The sequence below is a fragment of the Temnothorax longispinosus genome, chromosome 11 (genome assembly GCF_030848805.1).
Source record: "Temnothorax longispinosus isolate EJ_2023e chromosome 11, Tlon_JGU_v1, whole genome shotgun sequence".
In the NCBI taxonomy this organism is placed as follows: domain Eukaryota; kingdom Metazoa; phylum Arthropoda; class Insecta; order Hymenoptera; family Formicidae; genus Temnothorax; species Temnothorax longispinosus.
The window spans coordinates 15,370,906-15,390,370 of NC_092368.1; the positions used below are offsets into that span (position 1 = coordinate 15,370,906).

The 19,465-nt window shown below is 46.0% G+C and overlaps 1 protein-coding gene across 5 annotated transcripts in view; it reads left to right on the plus strand.

The window, feature by feature from the left end:
- The window catches only part of LOC139822323 (uncharacterized), an 85,518-nt gene that overhangs the window by 16,709 nt on the left and 49,344 nt on the right, over positions 1-19,465 (plus strand). For 2 of the 5 annotated variants that reach the window (XM_071793933.1, XM_071793931.1), the window contains exon 2: positions 1,817-1,924. The exons of the other annotated variants lie outside the window; for them this stretch is intronic. In XM_071793933.1, coding sequence (XP_071650034.1) covers positions 1,817-1,924 — 108 coding nt within the window. The remainder of the gene's footprint in view (positions 1-1,816; positions 1,925-19,465) is intronic. 5 annotated transcript variants of the gene reach the window in all.

The following is a 19,465-nucleotide window of genomic DNA, read 5'->3' on the forward strand; positions in this document are numbered from 1 at the left end:
GAATCGCAAAATGAGTCGATCATTGGAAAAAGGACGTGTGTCAATTTCTCTTCTTACAAACAATAATTTACTGAGGAAATAAAGAAATGAGGATTTTTGTTTTTTAGAAAAACCAAAAAATTTGTAATTTGTTAAAGAGAAAGGAAGAAATAATATTTTTTTTTCTAGAAAAAAACATTGCGCGATTAAATTATATTTTATGGTCAAAAATATTCAGATTTTTCGTCGCGATAAATTCAGCGAGATGACATATGTCTGTTGTAATTATTAATTACACAACAAGATAATTAACGACAATTAACAATTACAATAATTACAGCGAGAATCTTTTTATCTTTCTGGCACGCTCCTCTATTCTGTAATGAACGCTCTTTTTTGCAAAAAAAAGTCGCGCGCGCGGGAACTCCTCTCACACCCTGTATATTTCGCTGCGATTGAACGCTGGATTTAGTTGGTTTTCCTCATGTTTTTTCGTTTTCTGTTTTACCAGGGACAACAACCTACGACCTACAACAGTCACGTCCCCCGTATCCCGTGTCCCGCTTTTCCCGACAAAATATATATATATTTTTTTTAGACAGCTCAAACGCTTGGAATTCGTAGAAATCGACGTGGCGGTATCTTTGACGATCGAATTTTTCATTTTCCGTCAACAATTCAAGCACGAATTTGAGAAAGTACGTTTTAATAGAAATATGAGACAAATTGTTAATACGTTTTCGAAAGTCCAGCATAAACCGCGGGATAGCAAGTAAAGAGACGGTGACGAAGATTATCGCGAGTTGAGGATTTTTCTGTTTTCTTTTTTAAAGAAGAGGGAAAGAATTAAAATCCCGGTGTCTCAAATTTCTATGTTATCTGATATTTCCAACTTCTCCTCCCCGGCATGTCAACGAGGATGATTGATCGGCAAAGATACCGCTGCCGTTACTTACATTTTAGTTACTTTAGTTTTACCATAAGTTACGTGAACCTTAAGTCAGTGTGTGACGCCCCGTTTTTATGTTTTATGATTTTTTTCTTGAACAGTGTGCTTTTCCGTTTTGTGATCTTGTCGTTTCTGTTCCGTTGAGTAAGAAGTGGAAAGAAGGCAACCGCACATGTGGGTTCAATCTTAACGAAATAGAGCGCGGAATTTTCGTATAACGCTCGCAAACGATATATCGTCGCCGTCGTGAATTTTTAAATTCAATAGTTACCGTCATGCTCCGTTCGAATTACTTCCGCGCCGTTCCTTTCCTGGCTCGCAAAACGTATACCGTGTGTGGTTTCTGATTCGCGCATTCAGGGATGTTGGGGATTCGAGAATTTTTCCGGATTTTTTATTTTTTAATTGAATTTTTGATTGCATACATAAATTCTCAAAAGTTTTCTAAATCCTTGGATTTATGAATCTTTGGATTTTAAATTTCTCGGATCTTCTTTTAGATATTTGGATTTACGACCTATTAAATTCTCGAAGTCGCGGGATCTCGGATTTTTAGATTCACTTTGAGACGCTTTGTTTCAATTCGAATTGAAGTTTGTTTTATTTACATCCGCGGGTCCTCCCGTTTGGGGATGCCCTCTCGGGCATCTGACGGTTCGCAGTGGGACCCGGTTTCCTTTGACAATTTAATACGTAAACGATCGCCCCGCTTAATCCGGAGGTCGGAGCAAACGCTAAAAGCGAGGGAAGGAACGGACGGGACGGGAGAACGGAATCAGGAGGGACAAACAGAGAAAGAAATTATAAACGGGCTAATGGTTCGACGATACCAAATAAGACTGATGAGAAGTGTAAACGCAAGGTGTGTGTCTATCGGTTTGGTTTTAGCCCTGAGCAACTGCTCTGAGAGCGGAGGCGAGCCGGACGCCATGCTGGACATGCACCACCCAGGAACCGGGATCGACTCGCACCATCCGCAGTTTCACAACTCCTATGGTAATATGAAATTCATTATAATAGTAATTAATCCTCTCCCCCCACCCCCCGCGCAAACCAAGATACCGCGCGCGGGGTTCTCACGCGCTCGCGCTTGCAGCGCTTTTCAAGTCCTCGACATTTTTCGCGGCGCGTTTCTTTTCGTTCACCCCCTTTCCCCCCCCCCCCCGACCTTTTCAGCACCGTGTGTTCAACGCTGAACCACGCATCGCCGACAACACGACAAACAAGTTTCGCTATATCGAACCACCGAGAAATGGGACTTGTTGAAGAAATTATTCTTCCCTTCTTCCTCCCTATTGTTCATTAAATTTTTGTTCCCATTATTGTCCTTTATTTGGAATCTCACATTTCCATTGGTTGGACGAAACATTCGGATAAATTAATTCGACTTTGCGCTTTTAGGATTTCTTGGTATTTTTTGTTTTTGAGCTCGGAGCTCGAAGAACGGAATAATACAAAACCTTTTCCTATGGTTGTTTAATAATTCTCAGATACAAATTGGGTCACGAATTTCCATCATTGGACCCGAGCGAAATTAATAATGACGGCAGCTGTTCGACATAAGACTTTAAAGAGCTCGCTTGCTCAGCGTGTCGAAATTGATAGATTCCATCAATTTGGATGTCGATTCGCGGTTTTTCCGAGCATCGCCTTAATGGTATTACTGTTAAACGTATTTGCTGGAATACGTTATTATGTACAAAAGCACCAGGAAAGCGAGAATATCTCGACGATTTCTCTCGATGATGTCACTCAAGCCGTATCTACAATATAATATCCAAGAATTTCAGTGAGCTTAAGTTTATTATAAATTTCTTCGCTGCGTGGAGTTTTCGCACGGAAATCGTATCGGGGGCATTGAATTACCTCGCACACATGAAACATATAAAGCGCATTTCGCGAATTGAATTAATTATCCGTATCCGACTTACATACCGTCGAATAAAATCGCGAGAGTCCGCGATAGTGCTATCATCCCCTCGTTAATTTATCATTTTTATCCTCTCCTTGGAAATTTTTCTACGGCCAGCATTCCGCACGGAAGCCGTGTTTATCGTTTAAATCAAAATCGTAAATCGGTGGTTTTTAACTTGCTTTTTAATTCGACGATCGCGCGCGCGAGGCAAAGAACGGACACCTTTTCGGGATTCAATTCGCATTCCGAAACAGATGTCTCGATCGGGGCCGATGATTAAATGACGAACAGCTCCTTATCCGGCGTAATCGAATTAATTAATCGGCCCTCCTCGCTTTTATATCGATCTAATCCGTTCCGGTGGATTGTTGAATAATGCGCAAAATTCTAATCGACGCGCGCTATTTCGATCCCTCGGCATGGCAGGCGAGAGAGCAGACGTGAATTTTGAATAAATTTCAGAAGAAAACGCATCGACGATTACACGGCACTTCGAACCGATCGGCTCACCATCGGATTAATCGACGCGACTTCCGATGGATTTTTAAACCGATCCCACCGCGATTGAATTTATAGACGCGTATATCTATGGAGCCGACTCGATATGCATTTCGTGTCCCCGCGACGACGTCGTTCCGCTTCGACTAATATTTTCATTCATTCGGCTAATCAGAAAGATGTAGAGAGCAATTCGTTCGCATCGAATCCCGGAAATGCATTTCAGCGTCGTGAATATAAAAACGATCTTTTTCGCCGGACAAATTATGCGCTCGCGTGCCATTTTTCTTCGCAGCCTTCGCAACTTTCGACAATTACGCCTCGAAATATCCGTCACAATAAAAATACAATCGCCGTCTCTTGACTCTTCAATACCAAAACTCGTACTCGATTCTTGCCGTGAGTTCTACGTTTACGGTTTCAGCATTTCTGTAAAGGACAGAATCGATTGTGAATCTCGCGAGGATTCCGAAGTTCGGAAGCACGAAAAGCTCGGCGGCCGAAAGCCGTCGCAGCTTTATCTCAGCGAAGGAGCAACGCGAATCGGTCGGGGCGCGCGGATATTATTCAGTCGGGAGGAGCCGCGTCCCCCCTCGAGTTGTGCCCTAGCGAGAGCTACTAAGCTCTCGTCGAAGGGCGAATTAAGCGCGGCGAGTCAAGCTCGCGATCAGGAACTTTCGGAAGCAACAAATCCGCTGCAGCAGTCCGAACTCCTTTCCGGGCTGATTGGACGCGATTCCGCGCAGGAACGGAGACACCGCGGGGAAAACTCGAGAATTAAAAAATGAGAAGGAAAAACGCGAAAGAAAACGAAAGAAAGTAAAAAGAGAAAGAGAGAGGAGAAGGGTCGAAGGGGGAGAGGGAAAAAAGAAGGCGGAAAGGATCGATGCGTCGTCCTCCGAGTCGCGAACGCGAATAACGTCGCGGGAGTATCAGTCGACGGAGGTAATCTCGCTACTTCGGCGGCTCATTGAAATCCCACGCTAAATTTCAATCTGACGTGTACAAAAGTCGGGGCCCTTTCCCTCCCTGTCACCAACCTTTCCCTCCCCCCGCTCGTCCCGATTTCACCGTCTCGTTCGAGACTCCGTTATATCGCGGAGACGTAGGACGCGAGCTCCAGGCAACGGTCCATTTCCGCGATCCTCATCTTCCCCACCTCCCTCCCTCCCTCCTTCCCGCCCGCCCATCCCTCTACGAGCACACACGATGTCTGATGGACCAACGTATACGCGTATACGGGGTGTCCTGGAAGCCCGGAATACCTCGCGGGTTTTCGAATAAACTTATCGGGGAGATCGTCTAAATCTATGTATCAGGTTCTTGTAAATATTTGAACAATGGATTGACATAAAATTACGAACTCCCCTAAGGATTCGACGATCGGAGGGAGCGCGAGGAGAATCTAGCGCGAATGATTTATACGAGACGATACTAGAATTTTACCAAAATTTCGTGTTACATACTAAACTCGGCCCGCGATTCTTACGGGTTTGTGAATGGTTCAGAATCGCACTCTTCAGTCATATTTCGGTAAATTAGAAATTGAAAACTGGACATTCGTGATGTTTAATAAAATTGGGACACTTTGAGCTGATATTTTTAAAATCAATATTTGACAATTGTTTTTTTCCAGAATTTCCAGATTGATCAAATGGCTGGACATTTTTACGGCAAAGAGATAGTTCTGAGACACCATATATGTACACGCGGCCGCTTTTCTCTCTCTCTCTCTCTCTCTCTCTGTCTCTTTCCTCGTCTCCCTGAAGTCCTTTTAAGGCTGTCCCCTCGCGTCCTCCCGTCCGCGGTGCATCCCTAACGTCCGTTTCCCTCGCCAATACCGAACGCCATGGTATCGGTTTGTATACACACGGATAGAACGGATACGTAGGGCGTACCTAATTAAACTTGGGGAAAGCGACCGGGCACGTTAGACTTTCAGCGCCCGAGAAGAGAGATAGAGCCTTCTTGCCCTCCCTTCCCGCGACGTCCCATTAAAGCCGCATCCCTTAAAGACACGTTTTATTTCGCGTATACGTCAGATGCTCGAAATCCTGAGACCTTCACGCACTTGCGACTCGAATTTCTTCAATCTTTCATTTCAGCGATATTGATCTGATACGAACAAAATAAACGAGTAACGTATTACAAATTAATAAAACAATTATGCATGTTATGTTAATAACAATTACGCTACGTTTAGCAATAATGACACTAACATTAGACTTAACTGTATAATAATAAACGTTTTCATAACATCAATAATTGAAGCGCCAATACGAGACGGTTTCTACAAAATGTGAAGCCCTTTCTTTCAACGCAACGAGTACACTCTTTTTCTTGCCGCCCCTTACCCACCCTCCCGCTCCAAAAAGGGCTCAATTCTTTTTAGATGATTTTTCGTACGCTTCCTTGACGCTCTCGTTCTCGCGGTTCAAGTATTTATTGTCCGGCGACGTTGAAGGGCTTCGACGAGATGAAACAAGGGGGTGACGGCTGAGAGGAGAGGGGAGGGGGTGGAACGACGGCTACGCGGCTTTTGTTCGGCCGCGGATTGAAATTTAGCGTAGAATTACAATGAGTCGCCGAGGAAGCGGCGAGATTACCTTTCTCAGCTGATGCTACCTTCGACGAGGAGGCTCGCTCGCTCGCTCGCTCGTTCCTGCCATGTTGTCCGATTTATGCATGAAAGGGCCGCATCTCGCCGGCCGGCAATCGGCCTTTTTCTTTCCCCCTCATTTTTCCGCCCCTTATTTCTCCGTCAGCCAGCCGGATCGCCGAGCGCTTATCCGTTATTATCCGAGCCGCTGTTATCAGCAGAATTCTTCTCAATAACACGCGGGTACTCTTTTGTAATTAAAATAGCCTCGTACACACTTATAAAATTATATTTATCAAAAGAGGCCGCGCGCGCCAGATACTAGAACCTCCGTTTCCTAGGAAAAATGAGAAACGCGTACCCGACGGGGAATTTTCTTCTCGTGATAACTTGAAACCTTTCGAGATCTCCGCGAGTTCGCTGTAAGGCTGTTAATCGCGGGAATCCGAAACTTAGCGTGGCTTGCGCCGTAATTACGTCGTACTCTTGCACCGCGACGGCTCAAAAATGAGCCAAGGTTTCGACGTAATTACGCGGTTTCGGGATCCGAGGTCGCAATTCGTCGGAGATATTTTCCCAGGGACGGAAAGAACTTATTTGTCTTGTCTTCAGGTCTTGCTGTCGCGCGGGCAAAAGCGAAACAGCGGGGGCACGGTCCCTCCTCCCCCGCACGGCCTGGTTTGGGCGGATAAAATCTTCCCGGCGGTCTCCCGGGGGCGAGATTCGGCGGTATAGTCTTTAAAGCGCAGTTTCGGATGGAAATGGGCAAGGCGTACGCTGCGCGCCGAGCGCATCTCCCCGGAGCTAATTACCTCGTTACTAATGAAACTAATTGTTATCCTACCCGACGCGCCCTTTGATCTGGCTCCCGTTTAAAGATTTTGCCGTAATCTTCCCGGCGCGCTCGCTCCGCTCCGCTGTTTCGCCTTGTCAGGCGCACGCCCATCCGCGTAATGCACCCTCCCGCATTAACTTCCGCGCGCGCGCGCGCCCGTCGCAGCACGTGCGGGATCTACGTAACGCGAGATCAAGAATTCGCGAAGAATTATTCGCCTACGGCAATAAACAGCTGGCTGCAGCGCGAGGCAATCTCGTTGATGACAGGAGTTACGCGGCTCCCCCCTCCCAGCGATATTCGTTATCTTTTCGTTGTTTCTTTGTGGAATTAGAAGTAAAAACGTACAAACGGATTTAGAAGAATTTAATCCAAATTAAAAAGGTTTTCAGCGAGAAATTTTAGAAAATGAATTAATTAGGCACAATTAGAGGAAATTATTAATCGACTTTACGAGTTTTTATGAATTTATATTTTTATTCGACGTGTGAGTTTAAAAATTTAATAAATTAGCTCCAAAAATAGATTTTTTAAAATGAATATTATTTTACTCGAAAACTACCGATCATATACAATTTCGTATACTTTTTCAGTTTTATTATTAAAAATCTTTTCGATCATTTTTGCTTCCAATTGCATAGGAAAGTTCTACTTAAAAAAAAAAAAAACTTAAGCAAAGAAATGTCACAGCCTGAGCGTTATCTCACAATTAAAAGTTGAAAGACGCGTGGTTGACATCTATAAAAGGTTCCGGTTCCCTCCGTGGGAAAGTCGAGGGATGCTCGGCGAAAAGTTTCGAAGGCGAAGCCGCGTCCTTCCTGCCTAATAAGATCAATTTTTCGATAACGAAGTGTTTTGTGTTCTCATTCGCACGTGGGGGTTGGAAATCGGAGGCGGCGGTTCACCGGCTCGGTGGTGCGAGGCCACTTGTCGCCACTTTAAAATCGGTCTCGAAAGTCGCTAATGCCTCCCCGTGTTTCCCGGGTAGATATCGAACAGAGGGGCGGTTGACTCTCGCGTGGGACGATCGGAAACTGTTAAGACACAATATAGTATCGGGTAGTATGTCGGAAGAAGGCGACGCACTTAATTTCTTCGTTGTCCACTCTCAACAGTTGCTCTCCAATGTATCCCTCGTACCTCTGTGAATATAATTTTGCATGTTATATATCGATGAATATGATTTTGTACATTACAACAAAGATTATTGCTATTGTGATTATAAAATAAAAAAGAAAGGGAAAGAAACTTGAAATTCAAACCCACTTAAAAGCTTAAAAGCAAGTTTACTTAAGTGTTTAGTTCTCGAGTGCTTTTACTCCGTTTTAAAATGTTCACCTTTCGGGAAACCGAGTTTCCAAATCGGAGGGAAACCACTGATCGGAGGGAAACCCGTAAAGTTTTTAGTCTCTGATATAATATCATTGTTTAAACGCGTCCGAATGAAAAAGTCGCTTTATCCCGTAGCATCGCGAGACATCCCGTAATGGTGGGATGTCTCTGTTAGGCTGAGCCAGGAAATCGGAGGCATTAGTTTATCGGTGACGTTCCCGGGAATGCATTCCTGGCGCCCATCCATTCTCGTCGATTTTCTTCGGCGTCGCGTGTATCTAATGCGAGGAACAAACGTCGTCTGCGAGATACGAGCGATTTTTCATTTTCGTGCCCTACTAAATAAATGCGCTGGAAGCTCGCGAGAAGAAGAGGGAGAAAGAGAGAAAGAAAAAAAGGGAGAACAAGAAAGAGACGTGACGCTTCGTTCGTGGATTTACCACGTACATTTAGTGATCAATTTATAGGACACGAAAGAACGAGAGTTATGAAACTCTTGCAGGAAGCTCTAAAGAAAACTGATTTGCAAGAAAACGCGCAAATTTTCGAGAGCGTTTCTGGGATCGCGTCGCGATGAATGGCGGAGCATTTGCTGGGGAATGTTTTTTTCACCTTCTAACTCGCGAGGAGTCACTTATCGTCACTTTGTCGCGAATGAAACGACGGCGCTGAATGACCCGAATGCTAAAATAAACGGACCAATGGTCGGTCCGTTCCTCCTAGATGAGATGTGCCAGGCGTCAATCAAAATCGTTTAATGCCTCGCGTTCGGGATGCCCCGCGTACGAGCGATGATACATGCTCTTTCCAAACGCGTCCGATTCAAGTGAGTCGATAAGTTGACACAGAGCTGGATACGAACGAGTCAACAAGCGACGTCGTTCGTCATTCTTTCTCATAAAGGGGGGCTAAATAGGGAGATACCGAGAATGTCGCGCGCGTTAATCGCGCTCGTCAGATCGTTTCGCGGAAAATAAGAACCTGATTAATAATTCTTATCAAGAGCCAGAATCGGTTCGCAAATCGCGTCCAGAATCGATCGGCGACGCGAGCGTCAACGAATTCGATCGCGATTCTTGCTCGGTGTTAACACGATCCTCGAATTCGAAATGGAAGGCGGGAAATGGGATGGAGGGAGAGGGATATAGAGAGAACAATGAATTATTTTTTACCTCTCCGCTTACGTGAATTCCGCGCGCTCGGAAAATCTCGCGAACACATCGCCTTCATATTAGCTTTGTTTACACGGCGGAAGGTAATTAGTCGAGAATCGACGATTTTTCACGAACGCCGCGCTCGCGGAAAATGGAATTTCAATGATTGCCGACAAAGTCAATCAAGCGCAGAATGTAATTATTGCTGAAATAAAAAAAACGAGTGACGAGGGGGAGGGGATTGAAAAAGTGGTACGCATCGAAAATCGCGGGTGTTATTGCAAACTACGCCATTTTATTAAACAAATTAAACAATTTAATGACGTATGCGCACACAGACGCGATTGTTGCAATGTTAGTTTTACTTGACGTGTCTGTTAATAATCGAAATTAATCTGAAATAATCTATACTAAAAATTGTATACGTTTTTTTATGTCACCTCAAAATTACCCTTTAAATAAAACAACATTACGCGATAATTAATATCGATATTACGTAGACAATTAAGATAACTCGTTGACAATGTGTACCGAATAAAAGTTTAACTAATCGTCGCACAAGAAATATATATATATCTCATCGTATATTTTGTTCTCAGGAAATCGCTAAGATTAGCGCATTACACTTCAATTATCTTTACACGTATCTCTCTCTCTCTTTTCTTGTAAAACGACGTATTTCCTCATAGGAAAAAGATTACCACGAGGTCTTTAGAATTTCGACAAAATTGCCTTCTCTCTCTCCCGAAGAAATGAAACACGTCGAGAAACGGGAAGCACCGCTGGACTCCCGAAGTGGCTTGTTCGCGAAATAAAGTCGCGGTATCAGGGGTTAAGCGGGTAGATAGAGAGCGGGCAACAACAAGAGGTACAGAGAGAGTGAGCGAGCGAGCGAGAGAGACAGACAGACAGAGAGAGAGAGAGAGAGAGAGAGAGAACGGAAAACTGCGGCCAAGAGATGGAACCAGTCAGGGTGAGATTCACCACCCCCGCGCGTCCTTGCAGTCGCTGTCACGACTCTCTCTCTTTCTCTTTCTCTCTCTCTGGCTCTCTCGCTCTCTCGCTCTCTCGCTATATAGTTTAGTCGAACTCCGTGGCCAATGGCGGTACGCAGCTGAGCCATTATTGGAAACTCGTTACATGCACGGTGCCACCAGCGCCGCCGTTACAAAGGCGCTGGCCCCCGATGGCTGGCCGTGTTACACGAGCATCCGAGGAGGAGCGAGAGAGGAACCGCGCGCGACTACCGTCGTCGCCGTCGTCGTTAGATTGCAAGCCAACGTTATAATGCGCCGCCGACTGACATGACGCAGTACATTGCACCGTATATCGCGAAGGGGGGGGTGTCTCTCCGCTACGCTCGGGCGCGCGCGGGGGCGCCGAATTTCTCGTCCGTCCCCGTCCCTTTCCCCTTCAAAGTGAAACGTCTCGTTTCCGCCCTCAGCGCGCGCGGTTCCTCCCCTTCCGGGGGAAGGAATCCTCGTGTTCCGAATTATCGCCATCTACACTCTGTAATTTACATGTAAATATCGGACGTACAAGGGGGAGGAAAAATCCCGAGATATTCCCGCGCGCTTGACTCCCCTTGAATCCGTGGAATTTTAGATCCTCGAGTCTCTGAGACTCGAAAATTCTCCGTAGGCGAAGCGTTGGTATATTTGAGTAGTCGAAGCACCGCGCCCGGCTCCTCCAAGTTCCTCCGTGTATCTACGAATCTTTGAACCTGGAAATATTTAGATCCCCTCAAGCCCTTTAAACGCCCCAATTTCGACATTCGTAAATTCTTGAAATTCCAGATTCTTCAGATCTTCAAATTCTAAAACATCTGGATCTTTAGGCTTTTAGGGATCTTATAATAGTTTTTTGAGCTCAGTATTTTCACACGACTCTGAAGAAATCTCTGTCGAATCTCGCAACTTTGACATATATATATATATATATATATTTTTTTTTTTTTTTCGATTTTGCTATGCGTGGTTTGCACAAAAATTCCGTAAAATTCTGTTTTGTGTATCGCTCGTTCTGCAGCGTGATGAATCACTTATGCTAAACTGAGAAATAAAAGGACCGATTTCGGGGTCTAGTTTCTTGCGAAGCATTAGGTCCCGCACGAGCGTGTCACTCGGTCACGCGATGACGGCCTCATGAATCATCCCTCGGCGGTATCCCTCCAACCCCCCCGCGGCCTCCCACCGCGGGGTCCCACGGGGGGCGGAGTAGGTTGTGCAACCCGAGCGAACGCGGTGGTGGCGCGCGTTTCATATCGACGAAATTCGAGCTATCGGCGAGGGCGGTCACGGGGGAGGGAAGGTTGCGTATCGCGTGTCCTGGATCATCGACGATCCTGGCCGATCCTGGTACGTAGGATACGTATGCGCGTTTCGCCTTTGGCCCGCTCGAAACCGTATTCGCGCTGATTGCTGTTCGGCGATCCGCAATTAATTTACTACGTAAACGCGTGAAATCGGACCGAGCCGTTAATTCCTAACAATTAATTGCCCCTCGGTCGCGATATCGCAAAATACAGGAGGACATATCTCATTTTGTAAGAATTTTATGAGCTATCTTATAAACGGGCCTAAATATTGTAGTTTAATGTATTTGATCTGATTTAGATACACATAAAAAATTTTTAAATACTCTGCAGTTAAATAAAGAATATATTTAACATAAACATACATATAGAAGCTATTTTAATAAATAATTTAAAATTCTTTTAATTGTTTATTAAATTATATCCTTAAATTAAGCATAATCTTAATAATTTTATTAAATTGTATTCTTATCTACCACATAATTGAGTAATTTTATTCTAAAGAAATTATAAATATACCTATTTTTTAAGAATATTTTTAATTACTTCAATGCATGCTTTTTTTAGCTCGAACTCCCATCTTACTGATCGTCCGGAATATTTTGTCAGACACGTCGCGAACTGTTTTTCTGCAATGTATCCCGATCCGCAAAAGGGTAGCGTATTGTTTTAGGTTCTCTGTACGTATTTAACGCACCCTTGTCGCGTATTTTTATTAGGAGTTTTCTTCTGCGCCTTACATCGATTCCTTTTTGGATCTTCTTCTTCTCTTTCTTCCCCCTGCCCCTCTCTCTCTCTCTCTCTCTCTCTTTCTCTCTTTCTAGCCCAGAGGATCGACGTAACGATCCACTTATGGAAAATGCCACGGTAAAGGAAGAGAAAGGCTCTTGTCGCTCACTCGGACATCATCCCCCGCAACTCCTTTCTGTATTCCTTCCTCTTGCTTTCTCTCATCCCCCGCCCCCATCCTACTCTCTCGGTCTCCTGGTCCTCGGCCATTCGCTATTCTGCTTTTTTTCGAAGAAGAGAATCCTCTTAGTCTTCTAGTGGCTCGTCGCCGTCCTCCCGCTCCCCGGAATATGCTTTAGGTTTATAAAATCGCGCCTATATATCGCGAGCTTCGCTAACAGGTGCGCCTATAGGGTGCCCGAAACATATACATGTGGAAGGATAAAAACCACAGTGGTGTAAGTCAAATTTTTAAAAATATTTTTTCGTGTGCATAAATGCAATTTATATATTGTATAAATTGCATCTATGCACGCGAGAAAAAATTTAAAAAAATTTGACTTACGCCACTATGCCTTTTACCCCTCCATATATGTACGTACACACACATACTTGGAGAATGCTTCAGATCCTTGAGATCCTGGAACTCTGTAACGCTTGCTTATTGAAAGAATCTAATTTCAGTAATCTAGTTGCTAACACCATAAGATTGTGGAATAAATTCCACAGCTTTTTAGACCCTTGAGGTTTAAAAGAAAAATCACCTGGAACTGTAGCTTTAAATTTCAAGAAACTTTTATTTCGAAAAGTCTGAACTGACAGATTTCTCTTTCGCGCGATTCTTTAATGGAATTGAAATCACTCCTGAAAACAACGTCAATGTCCCCGTGTCAAATCAATTCGTAATTTTCTAAATTTTCCGCTTGTTAACCGTTTATAGGACGTCATAATCCAATTGTTTAAGTTTTCCTCGCCGAGGGAAACTTAATTAAAGAATTAAGAATTAATATTTGTCGTGACGAAATGGATTTCGGAATGGATCATTCATTTCAAACTATTTTCGTGATTCATCCCTTCTTTCTTTAACAATCGCTCCGGACAAATAAGCCGCCGTGCTTTCCAGGTCACCCGGTATGTAGTTTCCCGGTGACTACTCGCAAGCCTGTCAGCCGGGCTGAGAGACCCGTACTTCGTCTTATCGCGAAGTGGCGGCTTATCGATTGGTCGCGCGGATGCATTGCTTTGCAAAGTGGAAATCGTCGGTGCACTTTAAGTCTTCGGAAGCTCTCGCGGATTGCACAATAAGTATCGGCGCTTTTGCAGGCGGCAAAACGCGTGGCGGGGCCGCCGTCCCCCGGCCCCTTTTTCCCGCACGACGACGACGTCGCCGACGCCGCCGAGCGCGTCGCGGATTTAATGGACAAATCGTGCGATTTGTACGTGGAAATCGAATTTCGATTACCAGCCAATTATTAACATTCGACGTCCCGATCCGCGAGACGACGTTCGTCGCGCGAGATCTCGAAAAGGGAAAAAGGAAGAAGGAAAAAATAGAAGAGAGATCGCATCGACGACACGAATCTTACGCGCGTTCTCTTAAGCTCCTAAGCCCGGTCTACATAGGCCGCAGTTTGCAAAACGCAAGACACACTCTATACACAGAGACATGTAGACTGTGCGTGTGTCTTGCGTTTTGCGAACTGCGGCCTATGTAGACCGAGCTTTAAGTATTAAAACGCGATAATCCCTCCCGGCGTGGTTACGGTGTCTTACATAATCGGGACACGCTTAATGATTTTACGTTGGATAAGAGACTTACGTAATCTCATTAATATCGGAAATCCGCCGCGCGGTTCGCCGTTGGGCGAGTTATTTTTCGTTGTTGACGAAAGAGAGAGAGAGAGAGAGAGAGAGGGGGAAGAGGAGCAAATGCGATAATCCTTAATATTCAACACTCCGCACGCGACTTTAAAATAATATAATAATATGTTTCGTTAATCTTCGCGCCGCTGAGCATTTACGACTTCGTGAAATATAAATTTCTCAGAATTTCCCCAGAAACATTTTGGTAAATCGGGAAAAATAACGTGGGAGGGACGCGCATACTTCAATTTCTAATGCGGTCTATTTTTTTTTCTCGCCGAGAGAAATCGGAGTCTGGATTTGTGTGAAAATATAATCTAGCCTGCTTTAAACACACGGCGGAGGATCGTCTATTTTATGACTCGTTGCAAGATCCGTTGGCCCAGTTTTGGGGGTAAAGTAAAACGCTCGACAGATATTAATTCCCTTCTCGATAGAGATTTATTCGCAAACGTCCTGTCGATAGGATCACTGTTCGCTCCCGATATTGGCAGACGGTCTCAAAATTGAAGAAACATTATACAAGTCTAATTTGTAGCCTCCCCCCCCCTCCATAAGTCATTTATCATTTGATCGTCTTGTGTGACGTTGTTCGCGGCGGGTGACAGCGCGAGAGTGGAATAGATACACCGCACACTTCTGACATTTCGTGCCCGATTACGATAACTCGATTAACAGGATTGAATTAACCGTAAAAATTAATTATGTATCACTGGAAACGAGGAGAATGAAGATATTTTTGAAATTTTGCAATTCGGGCAATTCTCTGACTCCCCGGAATGTGTTCATTGTTCGCGAATTTACTCGCGGTCGCCCCTCATATACATTCAATATTCAAACGAAGCGTATTATAAACTATTTGTTTACGTAGCCCGCTCAGAATTTACAAGCTCGTATAGGATCTCGCGCGGTATATTTACTCGGAGGGAGAGGTTTGCGAGAGTTCCACTTTCGCGAGAACGTGACACACTTCTTCCACTTCGCTGCCTCGATATAGGTACGTATTTCTCGCGAAACGGACAACCGCATGTGTTCGTAATGACGCTCGGCTAGCTAGGGCGCGCTCTCTCTCTCTCTCTCTCTCTCTCTCGCTCTCACGCGGCCGAAAGGCTGCCTTTAATTAGCATAACCGTCGTACAACGTACGGCAACGCCAGCCGGAGCGTTGCGCCCGCGCCCCCGCCCCGGCGGTAATATGCACCCCAACTAGTCCTTGAGTTATTGCCTGATCAATAATCTATATGTAGTACCAGCGGCACCGTAGGGCGAGCTGCTGTCCGCGTAACCCGCGCAAGCACGAAGCTCGCCATAAGCTCCGAGTCCTATGCATCGCAGCTGCGTATCGCTAACGTATAAATCTCGAGAGTCGGACCTCCCCGCCCCAACCGGTCGCCCCCGGCGCGAAAAAGGAGTATGGCGAAGCGACAACTGTTGGTGCGACGAGAGGAATTTCCTTGAACACGCCCCGCATAGTGCTTTCCCGAAAATCGTCTTCATATTTCAAGCAATGGATATTACGGGCAGCTTCGAACATGATATCCATTTTTTTAAATACGAAAATTGAAATAACTTGAAAATACGAGTTCCTCGATTGCAATGTAATCTCCAATGCGCGACCGAACAGGTGCGAATCGTCGGACCGATCCGATCTCTCTTTCTCTCTCATCTCTTCTGGAGGTTCGCGGGTGGATCTTTCTGGGACAGAGCGGGATTTTTATATTTCGCCGAGCGGATGGCGACGGACGCGCGGCAAAGTGGGTCGCGCGCGAATTTTCCATCGTCCTGTGTACACTCAGACGCGTTCCGAAAAGCAAAGCTTACACAAAGGAGAAGAGCGTTTCTCTGAAATAGTTGGCTCTCCAAAAATACCGCCATTACCTGATCAATAATCTATACGCGGCCGGCCACCGGCGGGCCGCTCGGACGGTGCGGTGGTGTGTCCAGGTAATCGCGCGATCACGAAACTACCGCGGTGGCGACGGCGGCGAGCGAGCGAGCCCCGAGCACTGAATATTGCAGCGACGAGCGCGGCTCGGCGAATAAATCTCCCCGCTCTCTTGCTCGCGCGGCGATCGTTAAAAAAAAAAAAACCGCGCGATAACTTGCGCCCGGCCGCGATGAAAAATGCGTTAAAGTCGTGGGAGAGAAATTAAAAGTTGCGCGTCGGCCGGGCGCGCGGAACGCATCCCCAACGAGGCCCGATCCGCCGGATGAACTCGCGCGCGCGATGCACCGGCGCGGCGCGCGAGCGAAATAATTAATCGCGGGAGCGATATTTGCGGTCGCGAAACGAGTCACGGGATGAACGATGATGCGGGACGAAGGCACGAAGTGTCCAACTCCGGATCGAATTGGGTCGGCGAGAGACCCACACGGTCCTATTTTTAAATCGAAGTTAAAGAGCTAAGGGAAAGAAAAGATTTTCTTGTACGATTTTCTCGACACCTCCGTTGATATTTCGTATATTTTAAAGCTGGGATTGACATAATTTTTCTATCAAGGGATGATAAATATATATTTTAAGCTGCGCAAACCAGGAGGCAATATCGAGAATATTATGTAGATACTTATGTAACGAGATCGAAAATTAATTTCCACAAATCTGTTAATGACAAAATTCACAAAATATAATAATAATGACAGTGATAATAATAATAATGCGGGACGTACAAAAACAGACGGCGGACAATAATTCGTCGACCACTGATTTAATGAATCATTAATTATTTCCAAGAGGATTATGCTTATAATCTCCAAAGTATCTTTGACTTTAAAATCGTAGATTTTATTTTAAATAAATACTGAATCGAGTGGCTCTAAATTCGATTCACTTCAATGTCTTAATTCAACCCAAGCATACTGAGTGGAACAAATTAGAAAGAGTTAACACTTGTGACGCGTACGTAAAAACTGGTGCGACAGTCCCGTTCGTCCTGCTGTCGCCGGAGAGATCCGAAAACTGCCGGTGATCGAGCACAGCGAGCACGAATTGAATTGTACCGGCTCGTTCGTGCAAATCGCGAAATCGCTCCTCCGCGAATTGCTGGTTTCGCGAGCCTGTTGAGTATCGAGCGCGCACGGCAGTCGACTCTTTCCTAGACCGCGAGAATTATCGACTGGCACATCGAAAGTCCTAAAGAAACGACGCTTGAAAGATTAAGTCGTATGAAGTTCTTATTATGAGAAAATAAACTTTTAGCAGCTTATCTATCTTTATGCCGATTAATTTCCTAATTATTATTTAAAATAATTAAGAAGAGGTAATAATTAATAGTAATTATTACTAATACATGCTACAGTTTAATAATTGTTGCTAATATTTAATAATAATTTGGACATTAATATGCAATAGACGTATGTAATAATAAAAAGCAGAGGACTAGAATCGCTGAATAACATTCCAGTTATAAATTATCCGATCAAGGTGGAGTCGGAATTTCTTTCGGCGAAAACGTCGACGCGCAGATCACGAGACTATCCCGGGGATGGAATTCGAGATTTTAATCCACGATGCCCTGTGCCCGAATACAAATGCCGCTGTCATCGTCCGTGCCGGTTCGCTCGTCCGCATTTATTAAAATGATTATTGTGTTTTCGAGATAATAAACGGAAAAACAAATTTTGCTAGGACAGCTATACGGCGCGGCGGCGGCGCGGCGGGCACGCGCGGAGGTGTGACGAGTTATTAAACGAGTTTAAAAATGCACGCGAACATTTGTTCAGTCTAAATGCGCGCTTACGTAAATTACCGAATTTATTTATTTGCGGATTTAACGCAGCTCCGCGCAATAACATGACATGTATCGAGCGCAGTTTGCACGACCGTTTCGGTACAAGCTTCGGACTTCGAATGATGAAATAGAATCAATCACGCTGTCTCTTCCTTCCCTCGTCCGAAAGTTTCTTCATCCGAGCGAGAGCACGCGTTCTCGAATAAACCCGCAGACCTCAAAATTTCGACAATTCTGTGAAAATTAGCGAAGCCTTCAAAGCCACGCGTCCACGAGGACTCGTCACCCCGTCCGTCCGCGCGTCTCCAAAAAAATTCTGACGCTCCCGAAAACTCACTCACTTGTCTGAAAAATACGAGGGTTCAGTCACCCCCGGACGTCCATGTTATCATCCTTCCGCTTCCCACGTGTGCGTGGAGGGTTCGAGTTGAAAAAGTTGGTCGAGGTGACTGCAGGGATCGGCGGGGGCGGGGCACGGGAACGGGGGAGAAGGTGGACGATCGGCGCGAGGTGGTTGCGGAAGAGGAAGAGGAGAGGAGAGGGAGTTAGGCCGGGGGACTCGTATCGAAAATTCCTCGCATTTCGTAACCGATGACGGGTAGGTACTAATTTCGATAGCCTCGAAAACGTCGGCGGCGGCAGCGGCGGTGGCACAGCGAGAGGGTGGCAGGACCGTGCGGGGGGAGGTGGGCCGTGCGGGGACAGAGGAGGACGTGAATCCACCCCCCATCCTCCCTCCGCTCGCGCGCCGGCCCAGCTCGGAAAGAGGCCGCGCCGACCAGTCCGGTTCTGGTTCGACGCAGTTCGGTTCGGTTCCTAGCCAGTAAGCGGCAGATTAAAGAGAAATGGCTACACGTTCATATTGATTTTTGTCCTCAGTTCGCGGGTTGCCGTGGGGTGGGTAGAAGCGAGCGGCTGGATCGGAGGGCCGCGGGAGGGCGGACGGTCGGTTGAGGGTGGTCGCCGAGAGGGAGACCACCAATCTTTGCGTCCCCCACCTCCTCCTCCTCCATCTCCTCCTCCTCCTCCTCTTTCTCCTCCACCTCTCGCTCTCTTTCCTCTTTGCCTTCTCTCCGCGCGTCTATACCCGGTGTGCTTCTCTCCTCCCCCCCTCTCTCTCTCTCACTCTCTCTCTCTCTTTCTCTATTCCTCTATCTATCCCTTTTCCTTCCTTCCACCCTCTTTCTCCATCGTACACCCTTCGATTCCCTCGCCAACCAGCCGTCCACCCTCTCTCCTTTCTCCGTTCCCCTTTCCTTCTTCCGTTCGCCATTCCCCTTGCCGCCCTACCCTCCCTATCTGCGAGCTTCGCTCTCCTCGCCCTCCTCGTCTTCCGTCCCCTGTCTCCTTGTCCGTTGTCTCCCTCTGTCTGTCTAGGCTCTTCGTTTCCCTCTTTCATCCCTTCCCCGCACGTCGCCGTTCCCTTCTTCGTCCCACTCGCCTACCAGGCTTTTTATTCCCCTTTCGCTTCCGTCGTGCCTCTTTCTCTCCCTTCTCTATCCTTCACTCTCTGTCTCGCTTTTCCTCCATTTCCGTCGCTCTCTCGCTCTTCCTGCACTCCCTTTTCC